This window comes from Chionomys nivalis, chromosome 10, assembly GCF_950005125.1.
Source record: "Chionomys nivalis chromosome 10, mChiNiv1.1, whole genome shotgun sequence".
In the NCBI taxonomy this organism is placed as follows: domain Eukaryota; kingdom Metazoa; phylum Chordata; class Mammalia; order Rodentia; family Cricetidae; genus Chionomys; species Chionomys nivalis.
In genome coordinates, this window is record NC_080095.1 from 43,905,325 (window position 1) to 43,922,775 (window position 17,451).

Below are 17,451 nucleotides of genomic sequence, written 5' to 3' on the forward strand. Positions count from 1 at the left end.
TTTTTTTTTTTTTTTTTGGATTTTTTGAGACAGGGTTTCTCCGTAGCTTTTGGTTCCTGTCCTGGAACTAGCTCTTGTAGACCAGGCTGGCCTCGAACTCACAGAGATCCGCCTGCCTCTGCCTCCCGAGTGCTGGGATTAAAGGCGTGCGCCACCACAGCCCGGCGGTACTCTGAACTTTTAAACATTGTTGAGATATGTGCATTTTGCATTATATATCATTAAAGGTTTGTGGAGGTCAGAAAGTGGAAAGGTAGTTTGAATGTATTTGGCCCCCATAAGCTCACAGAGAATAAGTAGCATTACTAGATGTGGCCTTGTTGAAGGAAGTATGGTCTTGTTGGAGGCTGGATGACACATACTTTAATCCAGACCTCAAGGTTGGAGAGCACACCTTTAATCTGGGCCATACCTTCTGTTGGAAGTTGCCATTGGTGTGGTCTTTGAGGTCTTTTTCTCAAACTTCACTCAGTGTGACAATCAGCTGACCTTCTGCTGCCTGCCTATGAAAATATAAGAACTCTCAGCTCCAGCACCATGTCTGCCTGTATGCTGCCATGCTCCCTGCCAGGATGGACTGAACCTCTGAACTGTAACTAACCCTCAGTTAAATGTTTTCTTTATAAGAGTTGTTATGTTCATGTTGTTTCCTTACAGCAATAGAAACCTATGACAAAAGTTTCTTTGTCTAATAAGAGCAATAAATTACCAAGAATTGGTTTATTTAAAAAAAGACTTAAATCAGTACCCATCATTTACAATTTTGAGCCCATTTCATCACTGGAAAGCTCAGGGTATCCATCATGCCACTATCCCCACTTCCCCATCTCTGCCTCAACCCTAGACTAGAGGGGTGAGTGTAGACTGAGCCTCAAATAACTTCATACATACTTTGTTACTATCTTTTGTTTGACTCTCCCAATGCTTCTCCACCACACCTAAGTTCCTGCTTTGTTCCTGTGTGTGCTCAGTGACCTGACCTCCATTATTACTTCTATAGCTTCTTGGGCAACAGAAATGGACCTTTATCATCCATCCAATCCATCCATCCATCCATCCATCCATCCATCCATCCATCCATCCATCCATCCATCCATCCATCCATCCATCTATCCGTGTTTCACTATGTATCCCTGGCTGCCCTGGAATTTGCTACGTAGGCCAGGATGGCCTCAAACTCCAAGTGCTGTGTGCACAACCACTCCCAGCTGTCTTCATTTTAATTCAGTTCTCACTGCTTTCTTCCCTAGACCACAGTTTTTTCTTGTGGTGCCAGGGCTCAAACTTCAGGGTAGAACAAGCAAGTGCTGTTCTACCAAATTACATAACCTTTTTTTTTATCTTTTTATTTTAGTTTTTAAATAAAAATGGCAAGATCTCACTGCATAAGTCTGGCTGGCCTTCAACCTCCGATCTTGCCTCTGAAGGGCAGCATTTAAGGTGTACAACACATAACAGGAGACTGCACTTTTGTTTCCAGGCCACCCAGACCCAAATAATCACACAGAAACTATATTAATTACAACACTGTTTGGCTGATGCCTCAGGTGTATTTCTAGCTAGCTCTTACACCTTAAATTAACCCATTTCTATTAGTCTATGTATTACCACATAGCTGTGGTGTTACCCGATTTTCTACATCCTTGGCAGTTGGCTTGCATCTCTCTGACTCTGCCTATTCTATCTGTGTTCTGATATCCTGCATGGCTTTACTCTGCTTAGCCATTGGCCAAAACAGCTTTATTCATTAACCAATAAAAGCAATGCATATAAGGGACATCCCCATCACAATACACTCCTGATCTTCCTGCAGTTATTTCCTTCTTTCTTCTGCACCACCAGCAAGTCTGTGCACCCTTGTCTATTTTCCTCCACATGTAGTCACCACTGTTTTGTGTTCTCTGTAACAAGCGCCTCACTAACTTGCCAATCTCTCTATCCCAACAATCATCATCCCAGAGGAACCACTGTCATCTCCCCAGCTCAGCAGTGTCTTAAACCTCTAAATCCATTCTTTATATGCAGTTAGACTTGGCTCCCAACCCCTTCCACTCTAGATCTTGCTAAGACCTACCAAAGATTTCTATGCCTGAAGGGTACTCAAACATCCTTAGTGGGCCGCTGAGGCTCCATTCTCCATATTACATCCTTGTGGCCCAAAAGGGACATCTTCTTGCATGGTTCCCTCTGTGCCCACACATAAGATGCATCACTCATCTGGCTTGTCTAGGCTACTTCATACAGTTTAGCTGTATTTCAGTTTGAGGGCTTGGAGTACTCCATCCCACCTTCTTGTAGGTTCTAGTTTATATCACATTTTTTTTTAAAAAAGAGATTTGTTTACTTATTATGTATACAGTGTTCTGTCAGCATGTATGCCAGAATAGGGCACCAGATCTGATTATAGATGGCTGTGAGTCATCATGTAGTTGCCGGGAACTAAACTCAGGACCTCTGAAAGAGCAGCCAGTGGTCTTAACCGCTGAGCCATCTCTCCAGCTCCTACAACACTTTTTCATTGTCTACTCTCCTGGCCCAAATGACATTCTACGCTGGCCCCAACCCTATCAGACTCAAATATTTAATCCCAGCTTAAGCACAGTGGTTGATACCGAGAGGAAAGATACTTGATCAAGAGACAATGGGTTTCTACCGAAGATAGCTGGTGCTTCTTCTCCCAGGGCCACCCTCCTCTGCACTGCCAGCAGTGGTCTGTGCACTCCCAAGAAGTCCCCTCATCCAATCACCAAACTGTCGGTTCTATGTCCTTAATGAGAGGTTTATGAATCTGTCCAGTTTCCTTAACCCAGTGCCAGGCAGTCTCTTCACAGTGCAACACCTCTTCATGAACTCTCGCCCACATCTACTGTGTGTGTGTGTGTGTGTACATACACATGCAGAGGTCAAAGGATGATATCAAGTGTTTTCCTCTACTGCTGTCCAACTTACTATTCTGGGACAGTCTCTCACTGAACTGGAACTCACTAATTAGCTAGACTGGCAGGCCAACAAGCTCGTGATTCTGTCCTCATTTCAGGATTACAGGAACACACCACCATGCACAGCTTTATGTGGGTGTGGGGGATCTGAACTCAGGCCCCATGCTTACACTTTAGAATTGATCTCTCTTCTCTTCCCTTTTGTGGTACTGGAGGTTGAACTTCACACATGCCAGGCAAGAGCTCTAACACTAAGCTAGGGCTTTATCCCCTATACCTATTCTTTTCAATCATCTAGAATTCTGTAGAATTTTTGTGGAAAAAACTACATCTTCCAAAATTGCCTTCATAAGAATTTTTATTATTATTTAGAAATGCAGTTATATACATAGAACAATTAAAATTAAATTAAACTTTGTACAAATATTAAAATACTATCTTCATACCCACTGCAATGTACAGGATACCAAAAAATATATATATAAAATAAAATAAAGCAAACCCAGACTGATTGACATCCTGCACAGTCAATTATGCATGTGTTGTTTTAAACCATTATATGAGTACCATTCTGCAAAGGATCCCATAGTGGTGCACAACCTTAAGAAGCCAGGCCAGTGTGCATACAGCCATGCAGCCCACAGCCATTTTCTCTCCCTACTTGGCAATCTAAGTGGCACCCCCACATCCCCCCAGTAAGCTCTGCTACTAGAAGAGGGTATGGGGGGGAGGGGGCTTTGTTCAAAACCTCTACTAGGTTTTCAGCTGGAAACTAAGTCACATCTCAGAAAAACTGGCCCTGCCACCTTCGGCTTTCCAGGGAACCAGCTACCGCATCACTCAAGTCTAAACATCTGCCAAGGAACTTAATTCTCTAAGGCTGCAGAAGACCCAGCAGGCCCCACAAGAGGCTCCAGCCATACTGTCAGGCATAAGCGCACCTGGAATTGAGCTGTGTAGTAGGCATGCTATGTGTCCCTTCTAGCCCCTTTGTTCTTGTTTGTTTTTTGAGACAGGGTTTCTCTGTAGCTTTGGAGCCTGTCCTGGAACTAGCTCTTGTAGCCCAGACTGTCCTCAAACTCACAGAGATCCGCCTGCTTCTGCCTCCTGAGTGCTGGGATTAAAGGCGTGCGCCACTACTGCCCCTTTGTTCTTTAAGGAGGTGGAAGGGAACAAGGATCCAGAAATGTTTGCAGAATATTCCATTTTCTATTCTAGAACGTTCCCCGGGAACAGAGGAAACACTGCTATGTAGGAAGCCAAGTACTTCAAGAGCTCTGATGGGATTGGGAGGAAAAAGGCCAACTGCTCTCTGTCCCCATTCAGCCACTCACAAAGCAGGAAAAGTATACCTTTGTCTTGTAGCCTGGCTTCTCTGTAAAGCTGGAGCTGGGGGAGGAGGGCAAGATGAATGGGGAAGACGGTATTACTTTAAGTTCTCTTTGCTAATGGAGTGCTTATAGAATATACATTGAAATGCCTTATAAAAGCAAACAAATCCAAAGTGGTCAGGACTCCGCCCATTTCACAGTTCTCACCCAGTGAAACAGGAATACAGAAACAACACAGAATACAGAACTGGGCAGATAGAGCCTAGGTAGCCAAACTAAGGCAAGGAGGGACGGACTTTTCTATTTATGTATTTCACCATTCTGGCCCTTGAAAATTGATAGACTGTGACAGCAAGTCACAGGATATAAAACCTGCATTGAGTCAGCACAAGTATGAAAAAAAGCAAAATGTCTCCCAAAACAAAACGAAAATAAAAACAAAACAAAAAAATCTCAGGCAAACAAAAACAAACAAAACCCAAAAACCAAACCAAACCAACCAACAAAACAAAACAAAACAACAACAATAAAAACGGTTTAAAAGTCCTTTGGTGCTGACTGTCTCTTGGACAAATCTGCAGGATGCCCCTGGAGGTGAGCCCAGCAAAGTAGGCTGCCTTGCTTCTTCCCACTTGCTCCAAGCTGCTTCCTGCCCAACAGCCTGACATCTGCCACTGACCCTGTTTCTAGCCAGGCTCTACCTCAAGGCAATTAAGTCCTCCAGTCCCTCTGTAAGGGACCAAGTCCAGATGCAAAAACCACAGCACATGGCCGATGGCTAAGAAATTGCTTTAGAAGAAAGAGAAACAACATGGGAAGAAGCAGCAGGTGCCAGCAGCAGCAGGTGGGAAGCTTCAAGAACAGACCTTCTCAAAACTAGTGACAGGAGGATGGGGAGCATGGCCTTTACCTCCAGTTAGACGGGCCTGGGCTTGATGGGGAGAAGGAAGGAGGCACCAGGTTCTTTTACCCAAGGGCCAAGCCAGTCACCTATGTGGCTGAATAAATCCAAAACAAAAAGTGCAATCTGTTAAGGGGCAAAAACCCAGAGTAAAGACACAGAAAAGGGAAGGATCTTCCATTTTTCTTTTAAAAACCCTTAGAGCAGAATCCAGACTTTTAGAAGAGCAGTAAACAGAAGAGGAAGGCTCCTTCAGAAGACTCCTCCCCTCTGCACCACTTCTCTCTTGAGGAGGGTGGGCATCACTGAGGGTGAAGGAGCGCCATGGTGAGGTGGCTTATGACAGCCACTGCTAAGAGGTGTGCACTATCTCCATTGAGCTTTTGTCTTCTAGTTTTAGCACCTTCTCCAGCCCATTCCTAGCCACCACATTCGCCTGGATACCTGGCACAAGAGACTGGCCTCCTGGGTGGGGGTGGGGGAGTAGCCAGCAGGCACTGCCTTTACCCTGAGAGGAAAGGAGATGAGGGTGGTAGGGAGCCTGGCATGACAGGGACTAAAGTGCATTGTAAGTGGAGGCAGTGGCAGTGGGCTAGGGGACATCATTGCCACTGATGCCTGGAGCTAACCCTGTTAGGTCAGGAACTATAGATACACTGGGCTTTTTATTATTTTTACCACCCCAGATAGGCTTGGGGAGAAACATCATAGGTACAGTCCAGGATTGGCTCTGACGTTTCCCAGCCTTGAGGCTTGAGGGAGGGAGAGAGAAAGAGAGAGAGAGGGGAAGAGAGAGAGGAAGAGAGAGAAAAAGAGAGAAAGAAAGAGCGAGCAAGCAAAAGAGAGAGCTCATTAACACCACATCTGTCTTCTCAAGATGGCAGAAGCCTGGTGGGGCTCAGCTACCCAGGCATTCAGTGCTGTGGGAGGACCCAGCACAGTGACTGGAGCACTCCTTCAGTGATAGCGCTTTCTCACTCCCAGGCCTGTATCTCAGGCTTCTGAGTACCCACCAACTCACATCAGCTTTGCAAAGCCGGGGGTGGGGGGGGTGGGGGGTGTGTGTGCCAGGCATCATTTCTTAGCCCTGCAGGAAAGATAGTGACTTGTCAGCAATGACATGTTGACGAGCATGGAGAAGAGAGTAGGAGAAGCAGTGACACAGCAGGCCACTTCCTGGGCAGAGTTACTAAGGCACATGACTGTGGTGAGGAGGATCCTCGGGACCTGGCCGGAGCTGCCTGCAGCTACGGGGGACTTAGTCTGTACCTCTCAACCTCCCCTCCATCACCACAAACCTAGAATTGGGCAACTTGCCCAGAATGCCAAAACCCAGATGAGCTTTTGATGGCATCTCGCAAATCTCAGGGTTCTGTGGACTGCAAGGAAGCCAGAGCTACCTAGGACAAAGTCCAGGAGACAGCATGCAACTTCCCCTTAACCAGGAACAGAATCCAAGGCCAAGGCAGCCAATGCTGGAAGCAGGAAGTGATAACTTGCATATTAGGAAGACAACCATTATCTGACAACCTCCTTCCCTCCCACAGGTCTTCTGGGTGCTTCTTGGAAACTCAAAGAGCCAGGAGGCTGCACCTGGGCTGGACAGCTGAGTGCTGAGTAGGTTTGGCATGGCTTCCCAAACCTATCCTCAGTCAAGGAAGATGCCGTCAGTGTCATCACACAGGGCAAGCTCAAGGACCCATATTCTGGCCCTGAAAAGAGTCGCTCCTGCTCTGAGGGCCTTACTGTTCAATCTGTTTCTGCAGCCCCAGGCCCAGCCCCCGTGTACAGGTGGCAATAGTCACTAAGGCCTGTGAACAGCAACCCACCTGCACAACAGGGATCCTGGACAGGGTGGGGGAAGGCACAAGTAAACAGCAGTGCTCGGGCCCTCATGGCTGTGGGGCAGCCACCAGAGAGCTGGCTGGAAGGGACCCAGTGGCTCGGGGAAAGGGAGGGTTCAATCCAGCACATTCAGACATGTCCCTGACAGATGGGAAGGCTGGGCCAGGCAAAGAGCCAGGTCCTCCAGCTGTGGGCAGATGGTGAGAATCTTCCTTGAGTATCCAGCGGGGTGGGCTGCAGGCCCTCAGATACACACAAATACACAGGTGGCAGCTCAGGCATCCAGGTGGGGCAACTGGAGAGGACATGGTACTCAAACCCACGGGAGAGAGGACGGGCAGAGAGGAGAGAGGCCAGTGGCAGTCCTCATGCTTCTTTCAACAGTGGGATATCTGCAGAAAGACGGGGAGAGAAGAACTGTAGTTACCTAAGGCGTCCTTCAGTATTACTCCACCTTAGGGACCCCACACAGCCCCATTTAAAGAAGTAAATGTTCTGCTGCACACATCTAAGCAAGTAAGAATCTCCTGCTTTCTGTCTCATCTTTCCCGCTGCCTGTATGATATAATCACAATGCTGAGCCTGGCATTCACACACTTTCTGGTCCCACCAACATGACTCTGCCTCCCTTCTCTGCTGGTCTAGTTACTTTCAATTCTCCAATCTTGCTCTAAGAAGCCACAACATCCTCCTTAAGTCCCATCATTTCTTTAAAGCTATCTGCCATCTGTGTGAACTTGGACAAATCACTTTGTTTCTCTGGGATTTGATCTTCTCATAGGTCACCAGAGGGGAGAAGGTTAGACTCCCATGTCAAGCTCCTGACTTCCTAGGATATCAGTCTTAGGTAGGTGTCTTATTTTCTGAATACTTCATTATGACATCAGCTCTTCAATTTTATTTCATTACTGCATTTTTTTTTTGCTTAAAAAATTTTTAATTTTATGTGCACTGGTGTGCATGTATGTCTGTGTGAGGGTGTCAGATTCTTGGAGTTACAGACAGTTGTGAGCTGCCACGTGGGTGCTGGGGAATTAAAACTTGGGTCCTCTAGGAGAACAGCTAGTTCTCTTAACCGCTGAGTCAGCCCTCATTATTGTATTTTAAACTTTATTCCTGTTTATTTTTAAATGGTATGTGTGTGTGTGTATACATCTGCACACTGTAGGAAGTATGTGATACTGTGCATCTGTACTTGCATGTCAGATAACAACTTTTCAGAGTTAGTTCTCATTCTACCATGTGGGGCCCGGGGATCAAATTCAGATCATCAGGTTTGGTAGCAAGAGCCTTTACCTGCTGAGTCATCATGCTGACCGTATTTTAGAGAAAGAGTCTACGCAGTTCAAACTAACCTGAACTTGTGTGTGTTTCTCTTGCCCTAGTCTCTGAAATGCTAGGATTGTAGGCCTGAGACACCATATCTGGCTAGCACTACAATTACTGGCTCCATAATTCCTCCAATGCAGACCCCACTATCTTCCAACTGATACTCCATGCAACAGAGAGCATGTTTCCTGTTTGAGTCAGACCTGAAACCTCATTTGGAACTAAACAGAAAATGGGGCTTCAAAAAGGTTCACTCAAGCCAGACGTGATGACACATTACTGTTAATGCCAGCAGAATACTTTTAACTGGAGGCAGAGGCAGGCTAATCTCTGTGGGTTTGAGGCCAGCCTGGTCTACATAGTGAGTTTCAGGCCAGCCAAGGCCTGAAGTGAGACCCCGTTTTTAATAATAATAATAAAAAAAAAAAAAAAAAAAGAAGCTTAAGCCAGCACATGGGAGACAGCTGTGATTAGCCACGAGGCTGAAGGACAATGGTTTCTAAGGCAGCCTGGGCTTATGCAGAGAGGCCCTGTCTCTGAAAACAACAAAATAACAAACAAAAGTGCCTGAACCAAAAACACAAACAAGTAGTCATCAAGGAAAAACAAGGAACCTCCTTGGCTCCTGAGGAAAGATAAAGGATGCCACGCGTCCTTAGCCACATCTCGTAGTATATGTACCCAAGGATCCAGAGGTAACTGTCACATCCAAACTGGATCAGTTATTACAGGGCCCTTGCCATCTCTTTCCAACAAAGAGCAACTAAGGCAAGCTACTGATAGACACATTTCTAAATGTCTGACATGGCCTCTCTCCAGCACACTAGGGTCTGTGAAGTTTCTTCTGGCTCTTTCAGAAAGGCACAAAGTGTTACTATCTACAGGGAGCTTCTAAGCTTTGTCTGAATCCTGAACTATACTGAGATTCGTCTATAGATATTCTTTAAAGTGACAAATTCGAATTTTAGTTAAATTCCCCAGGCTCCAGCAAAGGTAGATTGTGAGTAGACAACCACTGCACTCTATGGCCAGTCTGACACAAAGGAGCTAGAATTACCTGGGAGCCCTCACAGCACTGAGGTTAAAAATCCTGGTTTAGAGTCACAGTCATTTAGCTTTAAATCTCAGCTGTCAGTTACCAGTGGATAAATGACAAGTGAAACTGGGTTCCAATTTCTCCATCTCTAACATGGGGACAGTCATAAATACCTGCCACTCAAGCCTAAATGATTTGGACAGCACAAGGAAACCAGTAATATACTCCTTTGTAAAGTGAAGCAGCGGTCTTCTCTACAAGACAAGCAGGCTACAATTTTCTCAGCAGTACAGCCCAAGGTCTCCTCGTTATTTTCTGCCTTCCGTGAACACAAAACTTTTAACAGCACTATACCCTGAACCCCATCCAGTTGGGTTAGTGGAGCCTAATGAAGTCTCCCTATGAGATCCCAAAGCTTTTACCTGGCATTCTGAGGACCAAATTCTACTTTGTACTCTGGCTATTATCTTTTTTGGGGAGGTGTGTGTGTGTGTGCGTGCGCGAAAATATACCAATTGTCATAGTAGCCCACAGGGCTTCCCCATTCCCAGCAATAATCCATGTTTAGCAAAGACGGCTTACCATCTGTGTACTCCTCTGATGTGAGGGATAAAAGGCTCTGTATGTCACTGTTCTCCGAATCTGCAGTGTCTTTGTGTGTCAGCCGGCTGCTCCCTGAGCCGGCCACCCAGGAAGATGTGGTTGCCTGGTGCACCATCACAGTCTCTGAGCCCTGGGAACCCCAGGCTTCGCACAGCCCAGAATGGCCAGGGGCCTCATCCTCTCCACCTGCAGAGGAACAGGCACCCTGGCCCTGCAGCTGCTGCTCCCTTGGCACATTCCTCCCACTAGGTGCAGACCCTTCCGACAGAACGATCTGTACTCGAGGGTCAGCCGGTGGCATACAGTGGCCAGAACTGCCATACACAGCTTCCTCGTATGAAGGTAGTGCAACCTGGACCCCATCCACCATGATGGAGACTTGGTCACCAGAAACTCCCTGGTCACGCCTGCATTAGAAAAGAACAAGACAAAATAAGAATCTGAGTAACAAAGAGGTGACTCAATAACATTGTACCAATAAAAGCCATCATTTTCCAGCACTTATTCTATGCCATCAAGTAGGAAGTGCTTTAAACATTTAGAACACTGACTGGAACTTCACCTGAGCCCTTTCATGTAGGGATTCACCAAGAATGTAGGCTTGGCTCAGAGAAGTTAAGTAACTGCTTGGCAGTCTGAGAGCTGGTAAGGGATGGACTTGAGATTGAATCCAGTTTTACATACTTTTAAAGACTGTTCTTAGGGTTGGAGAGGATGGTTCAATGGTTAAGAGCACTGGCTACTCTTCCAAAGGACCTGGGATTTGATTCCAGCATCCACATCATACACAGACAAGTAAAACACTCAGACATCTTGCCGGGCATGGTAGTGCATGCTTTAATCCCAGTACTTGGGAGGCTGTTGTAGGAAGATCTCTATAAATTTGAGGCCAGATCGTCTACAGAATGAGAATCATGTCTTAAAAAACAAACAAACAAACAAACAAACTAACTAACTAACTAACTAACTAACTAACTAACTAACTAACTAACTCCACAGCCAGGCGGTTGTGGTGCACACCTTTAATTCCAGCACTTGGGAGGCAGAAGCATGTGGATCTCTGTGAGTTTTAAGGCCAGCCTGGTCTACAGAGCAAGTTCCAGGACTGGCACCTAAGCTACAGTGAAACCCTGTCTCAGGAAAAATAAATAAATAAATAAATAAATAAACATCACATATAAAATTCTGAATTTTAATCCAAATGCAGGAAAGAACATGTGACAAAGACTACATACAGGTCCCTGCATGATCCAAAGGTGACACTGGTGTAGACTCCTATTGAGGTCAGAACTGAAGCCCAGATCCTCTGCACCCATCCCAGTTACTCCCACTTCCTCACTACCACAAGGATCTTACCACCACTATCCTGACTTGCATGGAAACCACTTGTCTGATTTTTATTTTTTTGAACAGAGTATATACCACCATGTCTAGCTGATTTTATTTTAAAAGAGACATGTCTTGCTACTATTTAAGTTCAGACTAACTCTGAGGGTCCTTTTACCTCAGGTTCCCAAGTGCTGAGATTACAGGGCCTAGCTTACTTTTTATTTACTTATTTATCTTTGGTTTTTCAAGACAGGATTTCTCTGTGTAACCATGGCTGTCCTGAAGTTTGCTCTGTAGGCCAGGTTAGCCTCAAAAACTCTCAGAGATCTGCCTGTCTCTGCCCCCTGAGTGCTGGGATGAAAGGCATTTGTAACCCATTGCCTGGCTCTTTTTATTTTAATATTTTGACTATAACACAAACTCTTTAACACTGGTTTAGCTCTAAATTTCTGTGTTTAGACATGCAACCCCTCTGGCTTCTTTTCAGTGAACACTGTGAGAGATTTATACAGTTACCTTTTCTGGGGATCATGCTTGTTATACACACTTTTCTCCCTTCTGAATCGTTTAAAAGCATGCTGAAGACATAATTTGTATAAGCGGATAAGCCTCAGAACTTCTTTCCCCATATAACTTACAGTGCTGTTACATTCCAGAAACTTAACAATGGTTTAGGTGCACTATAATACAAATTTCCCAAACTGTCCGCAAGATCATCCATTGCCGCTTTGTTCTTTGATTTTATTCAGAATCAAACATACTGTGCTGGCTAATTTTATGTCAAGTTGACTTAGGCTAGAACAGTGGTTCTCAATCTTCTTAATGCTGTGACCCTTTAGTACAGTTCCTTATGTGGTAAGCCCATCCCCCAACCATAAAATTATTTTGTTGCTACTTCATAACTTCATTTTGTTACTGTTATGACTGTAATGTTGTGTCTAACATGTGATCCCTATGAGTCATTTGACCCCCAAGGGAGATGAAATCCACAGATTGAGAATCACCAGAGGAGAGTCATCTGAGAGGAGGGAATTCCAATTGAGAAAAGGACTCCATAGACTGAGCTGTAAGCAAGCCTGTGGAGCATTTCCTTAATTAGTAATTGATGTGGGAAGGTCCAGGCTACTGTGGGTGGAGTCATCCCTTGGCTGGGGGTCCTGGGTTCCATAACAAAACAGGCAAAGCAAGCCAGTAAGCAGTATTTCTCCATGGCCGGAACATGAGTTCCTGCCTTTAGGTTCCTGCTCTGTTTAAATTTCTGTCCAGGCATCCTTCAGTGAAGGATTAAGGATGTGAAAGTGTAAACCCTTTCTCTCTAACTTGCTTTTGGTCTTGGTGTTTCGTCACAGCATCAGCAACTCTAAGACGCACACACTCTCTGTGTTTAGTTGTCCTGTCCCTTTCATTTCCATCAGTCTAGAGTATCCACTAGAGTTTTAAGACATGATATTTTTTAAATTTTTAATTCTTTTTATTTTATGTATATGACTGCTTTGTTTGCACGTATGTCTGTGTACCATGTGAGGCACTATGTGGAACAACACCCTGAGAGGCCAGAATAAGGTGTCAGATCCCCTGGAACTGGATTTACAGATACTTGTAAGCCATCATGTGGATGCTAGGAATTGAACTCAGGTCCTCTAGAAGAGTAGCCAGTGCTCATAACTGCTGGGTCATCTCTCAAGTCTCAAGAGTCTGACAATTTTTTAAGTGCCCAGGCCAGCTTTCTAGGAGGATGTATACCTAGATGTGTGTAATTATTTTTCATTATAATTGAACTTAAGTTAAATTTTACCGAGAACTCTACCTAGATGAGGAAGGATATGTTTGTTCTTTCGTTTACCACACCGAGAGGCACAGAACCGATGTCAGCCCATACCGGCATTACCATTGCTTACAAGTGATTAGCTCCTGATTTCCTTACTTGTACTTGGCAGACACAATCTACGCTGCCTAATTCAAATAATGTATATACTGAGGACAATTAGCATCCCTAAAAGTACCCAGAGATTTCTGAATGAGAAACTTCAAAAGGATATATATATACACATACACATACATACATACATATATATATATATTTTTAAATATTTATTTATTTATTATGTATACAATATTCTGTCTGTGTGTATGCCTGCAGGCCAGAAGAGGGCACCAGACCCCATTACAGATGGTTGTGAGCCACCATGTGGTTGCTGGGAATTGAACTCAGGACCTTTAGGTAGAGCAGGCAATGCTCTTAACCTCTGAGCCATCTCTCCAGCCCCTATATATATATTTTTTTTGCTGGGCATGGTTGCACATGCCTTTAATTCCAATACTCAGGAGGCATCTGTGAGTTATAGGTCAGTCTGCTCTATAAAATGAGTTCCAGGTCAGCCTGCTCTACAGAGTGAGTTCCAGGACACCGAGGGCTACAAAGGAAAACCCTGCCTTAAAAAACAAAACAAAAGCCGGGCGGTGGTGGCGCACGCCTTTAATCCCAGCACTCGGGAGGCAGAGGCAGGCGGATCTCTGTGAGTTCGAGGCCAGCCTGGTCTACAAAGGGAGTTCCAGGACAGGCTCCAAAACCACAGAGAAACCCTGTCTCGAAAAACCAAAAAACAAAACAAAACAAAAACCAAAAACTTATATTTATTTATTTAGTGTATGTTGTCCTCTGATCTCCACATGTATACCATGATATGGCACACGCCCACTTACATAGTAAATATAATTAAATAGTTCCCTTCAAAATACCTCTTTAAAAATAATTGCTACTAGCCGGGCGGTAGTGGCGCACGCCTTTAATCAGAGGCAGGCGGATCTCTGTGAGTTCGAGGCCAGCCTGGTCTACAAAGGGAGTTCCAGTACAGGCTCCAAAGCTACAGAGAAACCCTGTCTCGAAACCCCCCCCCCCAAAAAAAAGCTACTCCTCCTTTCTTCTAAACAAAACAAGAGGAAGAAAGAAAAAAAATCACATTCCCATACAGAAATTCACTTCAGGGTAGTCTGTATTTGTAAGTTCCAAATCTGGAGAATTTTATAGAATGTGGTTTCGTCTAGACTGCTGTGCCTGAGAGCTAAAACAATGACTAATGTAGGACCATGAATGAATATAAATGGCCTATTCTTCAAAAGCATGAGGTACCCTCAAGCATTGAGCAACTATAGATGCCAAAGTAGTGCAGGAGAAAAGTCCCCCATTCCCACTGGGGCACTACTCCCACTTGTCACTCCCATCTCCTGAGTCTAGGATAATTAGTTATAATACACTGTAAGAGGGAAAGGAGGATCTGCAGAGAAGAAAACCCACTTCTTATGATTTCAGAATGGTACCATGGTCCTGGATTTTTCATTACACATTAAAATTATCTGAGAAGCTTTCTAGAAAATGATACGGTCACAATCCCACTCCGAACTGAATAAATTAGAACTTGGGGGAAACCAAGGTGCACTAAGGATTAGAAGTCAGGAGCAGGAAGAGGTAGCTTGCAAATACAATCATGTATCAACATGATACAGAGAACTATACATCCTAGCACTATGCCTTAGCTCCAAGTATTTCAGAAGTGATGCTAATGCTGCTAGAACCACACTCCAGAGACAAGTGGAAATGCCATGGCTTTGAGTAGAACAGATTTAGGTTCAAATCTCAGTTCTGCAATCAACCTGAGATATAATGTGAATGCCTCAGTTTCTTTGTCTGTAATGTTCCCATTAGGTTCAAAGTTTGGTATGTGAACCAAACTACAGTGCCAGGCACATCCAGGAGTTTAACATACAGCCAGACCCTCTTCTTCACTTCCCTAAGATACCGACTAGCAGAGGCTGTAGGCCAACAACTAGTAGTTCAAGGTCAGTCTCACGAAGATGGTTGACTAACACTGTGCTCACCTGCTATGATGGAAAGACTTCAGCTTTGGCTGCAGCAGTACAAACAGCACCACGAGGAGAAGGATGAGTGCCACAGAGCTGGCAGTGGAAGCCACTATGGACAGCGCAGGGACCCCAAGGGACGTGTGCGTTTCTTTGTCTAAGGAAACAAGTCATCACAAACATTTGATACCCAGAAACATAACAGATGAGCTCTACGGATGATGTAGCCAAATACTCCCTGCATGGTAATATGCAGAAACATTTATTTTACAGCTGGGCCCTTTCAGGAAAAAAATCTTATAAAGTGGCCTATGTACGTATGGTGTTTCTGGAAACATTTCTTTTTCCCTGAGTAAGATCCCCCTCCCCCTCAGTTCAACTGGTACCTAAACTCATTTAACTCTGGAGCTCTTAAAATACCAACAGCAAGCTGGTGAACATAAACCATTAAAAGGGCCACATTTTTCTACCACCTTGAATTCCACCATATTTTCCTCCATACAGCAGGATAATTAAGAAGTGGGCAAATAATAAGGTCTTGTCCTAAGTCCCTCAGCCTTCATTGTAAACCCCATATTGTTTGCCATCCTCTTCTGAGGTGTTATGGGTTAGGCATGTTCTGGTCTCAAAGCCCAAGTGTGAAGCAAGAGAAAAGACCATATAGCATACAACACACATTTTCCTCTAAGAATCTGTATTTTTATATCATCCAAGACAAGATAGGACAGTAAAGAAAAAGGATTCTGTATAGCAAGGCCGGAGCTCCATAACAAAACCATCACTTTCTATTCAAGGGAAAAATGAAATGGAAGAGACACTGGAAAATGTGTCAGCGCTGTGCTCGCTGCTCGCTGTTAGCGGACAGAATACAGCCCAAGGTCATCAACGTCTGACTAGACAGAGATCCTGACATCAAAGGAATTTTACATAGGCAGATGCCTCATTAAAGACACAGAACTTCTCAATGGTCCAGTGGAATGCAACGTGACACGCACCAGCAACCCCAATGACATCCACAAAGACATGGAATACCAAAGAAAGAGGGGACAAAGGGCTTACCATAGCCAAGGGAGGGCTCAAGAAAGCATGCACCATTCCCCAGAAAGTAGGAGAAAAGCAGGATCCAGGCACTACCCCATTTCACTTGTAGACTGACCTTCATTGAGGTGACAGCTAACCTCCATGGCCGGCTTCCACTCGCCATCCTTGCAGGTCAGGTATTTGTAGTCGCCCTTCAACATGTAACCTTCTGCACATAGGTACTCGATGACACTGCCTGCTGTCAAGGGGTCTTTACAGGGCCGGGGGTGGCAAATGTAGCCACCATTCTCTGGCTCTGGGGGCAGAGGACACACTGCAAAGAAAGAGGGAGATGGAATCACAATGAGGCTTTCAATGGGCATGTGCTCTCAGTAGCACGGTCCTGAAATACTAAGAGCATAGAACCATCCTTGGAAAAGCCTGTTGAACTAGTATGGAATTCAAGTTGTCACCGACAGAGAGGGAAGTGCACTTGTCAGTCTGGGTTTTTACAGTATTTCTCTACTCCCCACTGGCCAGCAGACTCCAGAAAAGTTCTGTACCTGCTGTAATTTGGACCTGATTCTAACAGCGCCTACTAACAGGGAGTCAGGCTGAGTGAGGATAAAGCATGGACAACTCATTATGGCAAGTGTTAGGTTGTTTACAACAATTCCAGGAAGGACTCCCTGGTGTAATTGAAACATGAGTTTGGCTTCTGAGAAGATTCCAGAGAGCTTTCCTGGGAGGTTTCCCAAGCCTTGTGCACCTTCTCTTGTCTGCCAGGCTTCACTTGCCTCTGTCCCACAATGAACCCCACATTTCTCCTCTAGGTATGACAATCTAGTTTTAAAGTCATCATCATCTCTTAAAGTTCTGAGCAATAATTATCATTTCTTCCCTCTGACAATGAGACTATTAAATCCCACAAAGGGAAGCAACTTTTAGCCAAGATTAGGGCAGGGTGAATGTCAACTTGGGGACCAGAATCAGGTCTTCTGATCCTAACCCTGAGCTCTTCTTCTCATGAGCTGACTGATTTATAAAGTTATGTGTACCAAGATCACATCCTTTCACTCCCTCAATCTGGTCAACTGAACTGATGGCAAACAAGGTGTAGGTGTTGTGGGACTGTGGTTTAGAGAAGCTGTCACAGCGTCATAGGATCTGGAAGGTCTCAGCAGCTCTTAGGAGAAGGGAATTATTTCTATTTCAGACAGATTACAGAACTGAATTCCAAGCCAGGTAATGCAAGGGGGG

The 17,451-nt window shown here is 44.8% G+C and overlaps 1 protein-coding gene across 1 annotated transcript in view; it reads right to left on the reverse strand.

Moving 5' to 3' along the window:
- Window positions 1-3,286: 3,286 nt before the first annotated feature.
- The window catches only part of Susd6 (sushi domain containing 6), a 98,829-nt gene continuing 84,664 nt past the window's right edge, over window positions 3,287-17,451 (reverse strand). The window contains exons 3-6 of the mRNA XM_057783022.1: window positions 16,328-16,525; window positions 15,190-15,328; window positions 9,964-10,391; window positions 3,287-7,408 (exon numbers count right to left, since the gene is read on the reverse strand). Coding sequence (XP_057639005.1) covers window positions 7,383-7,408; window positions 9,964-10,391; window positions 15,190-15,328; window positions 16,328-16,525 — 791 coding nt within the window. The 3' untranslated portion in view covers window positions 3,287-7,382. The remainder of the gene's footprint in view (window positions 7,409-9,963; window positions 10,392-15,189; window positions 15,329-16,327; window positions 16,526-17,451) is intronic.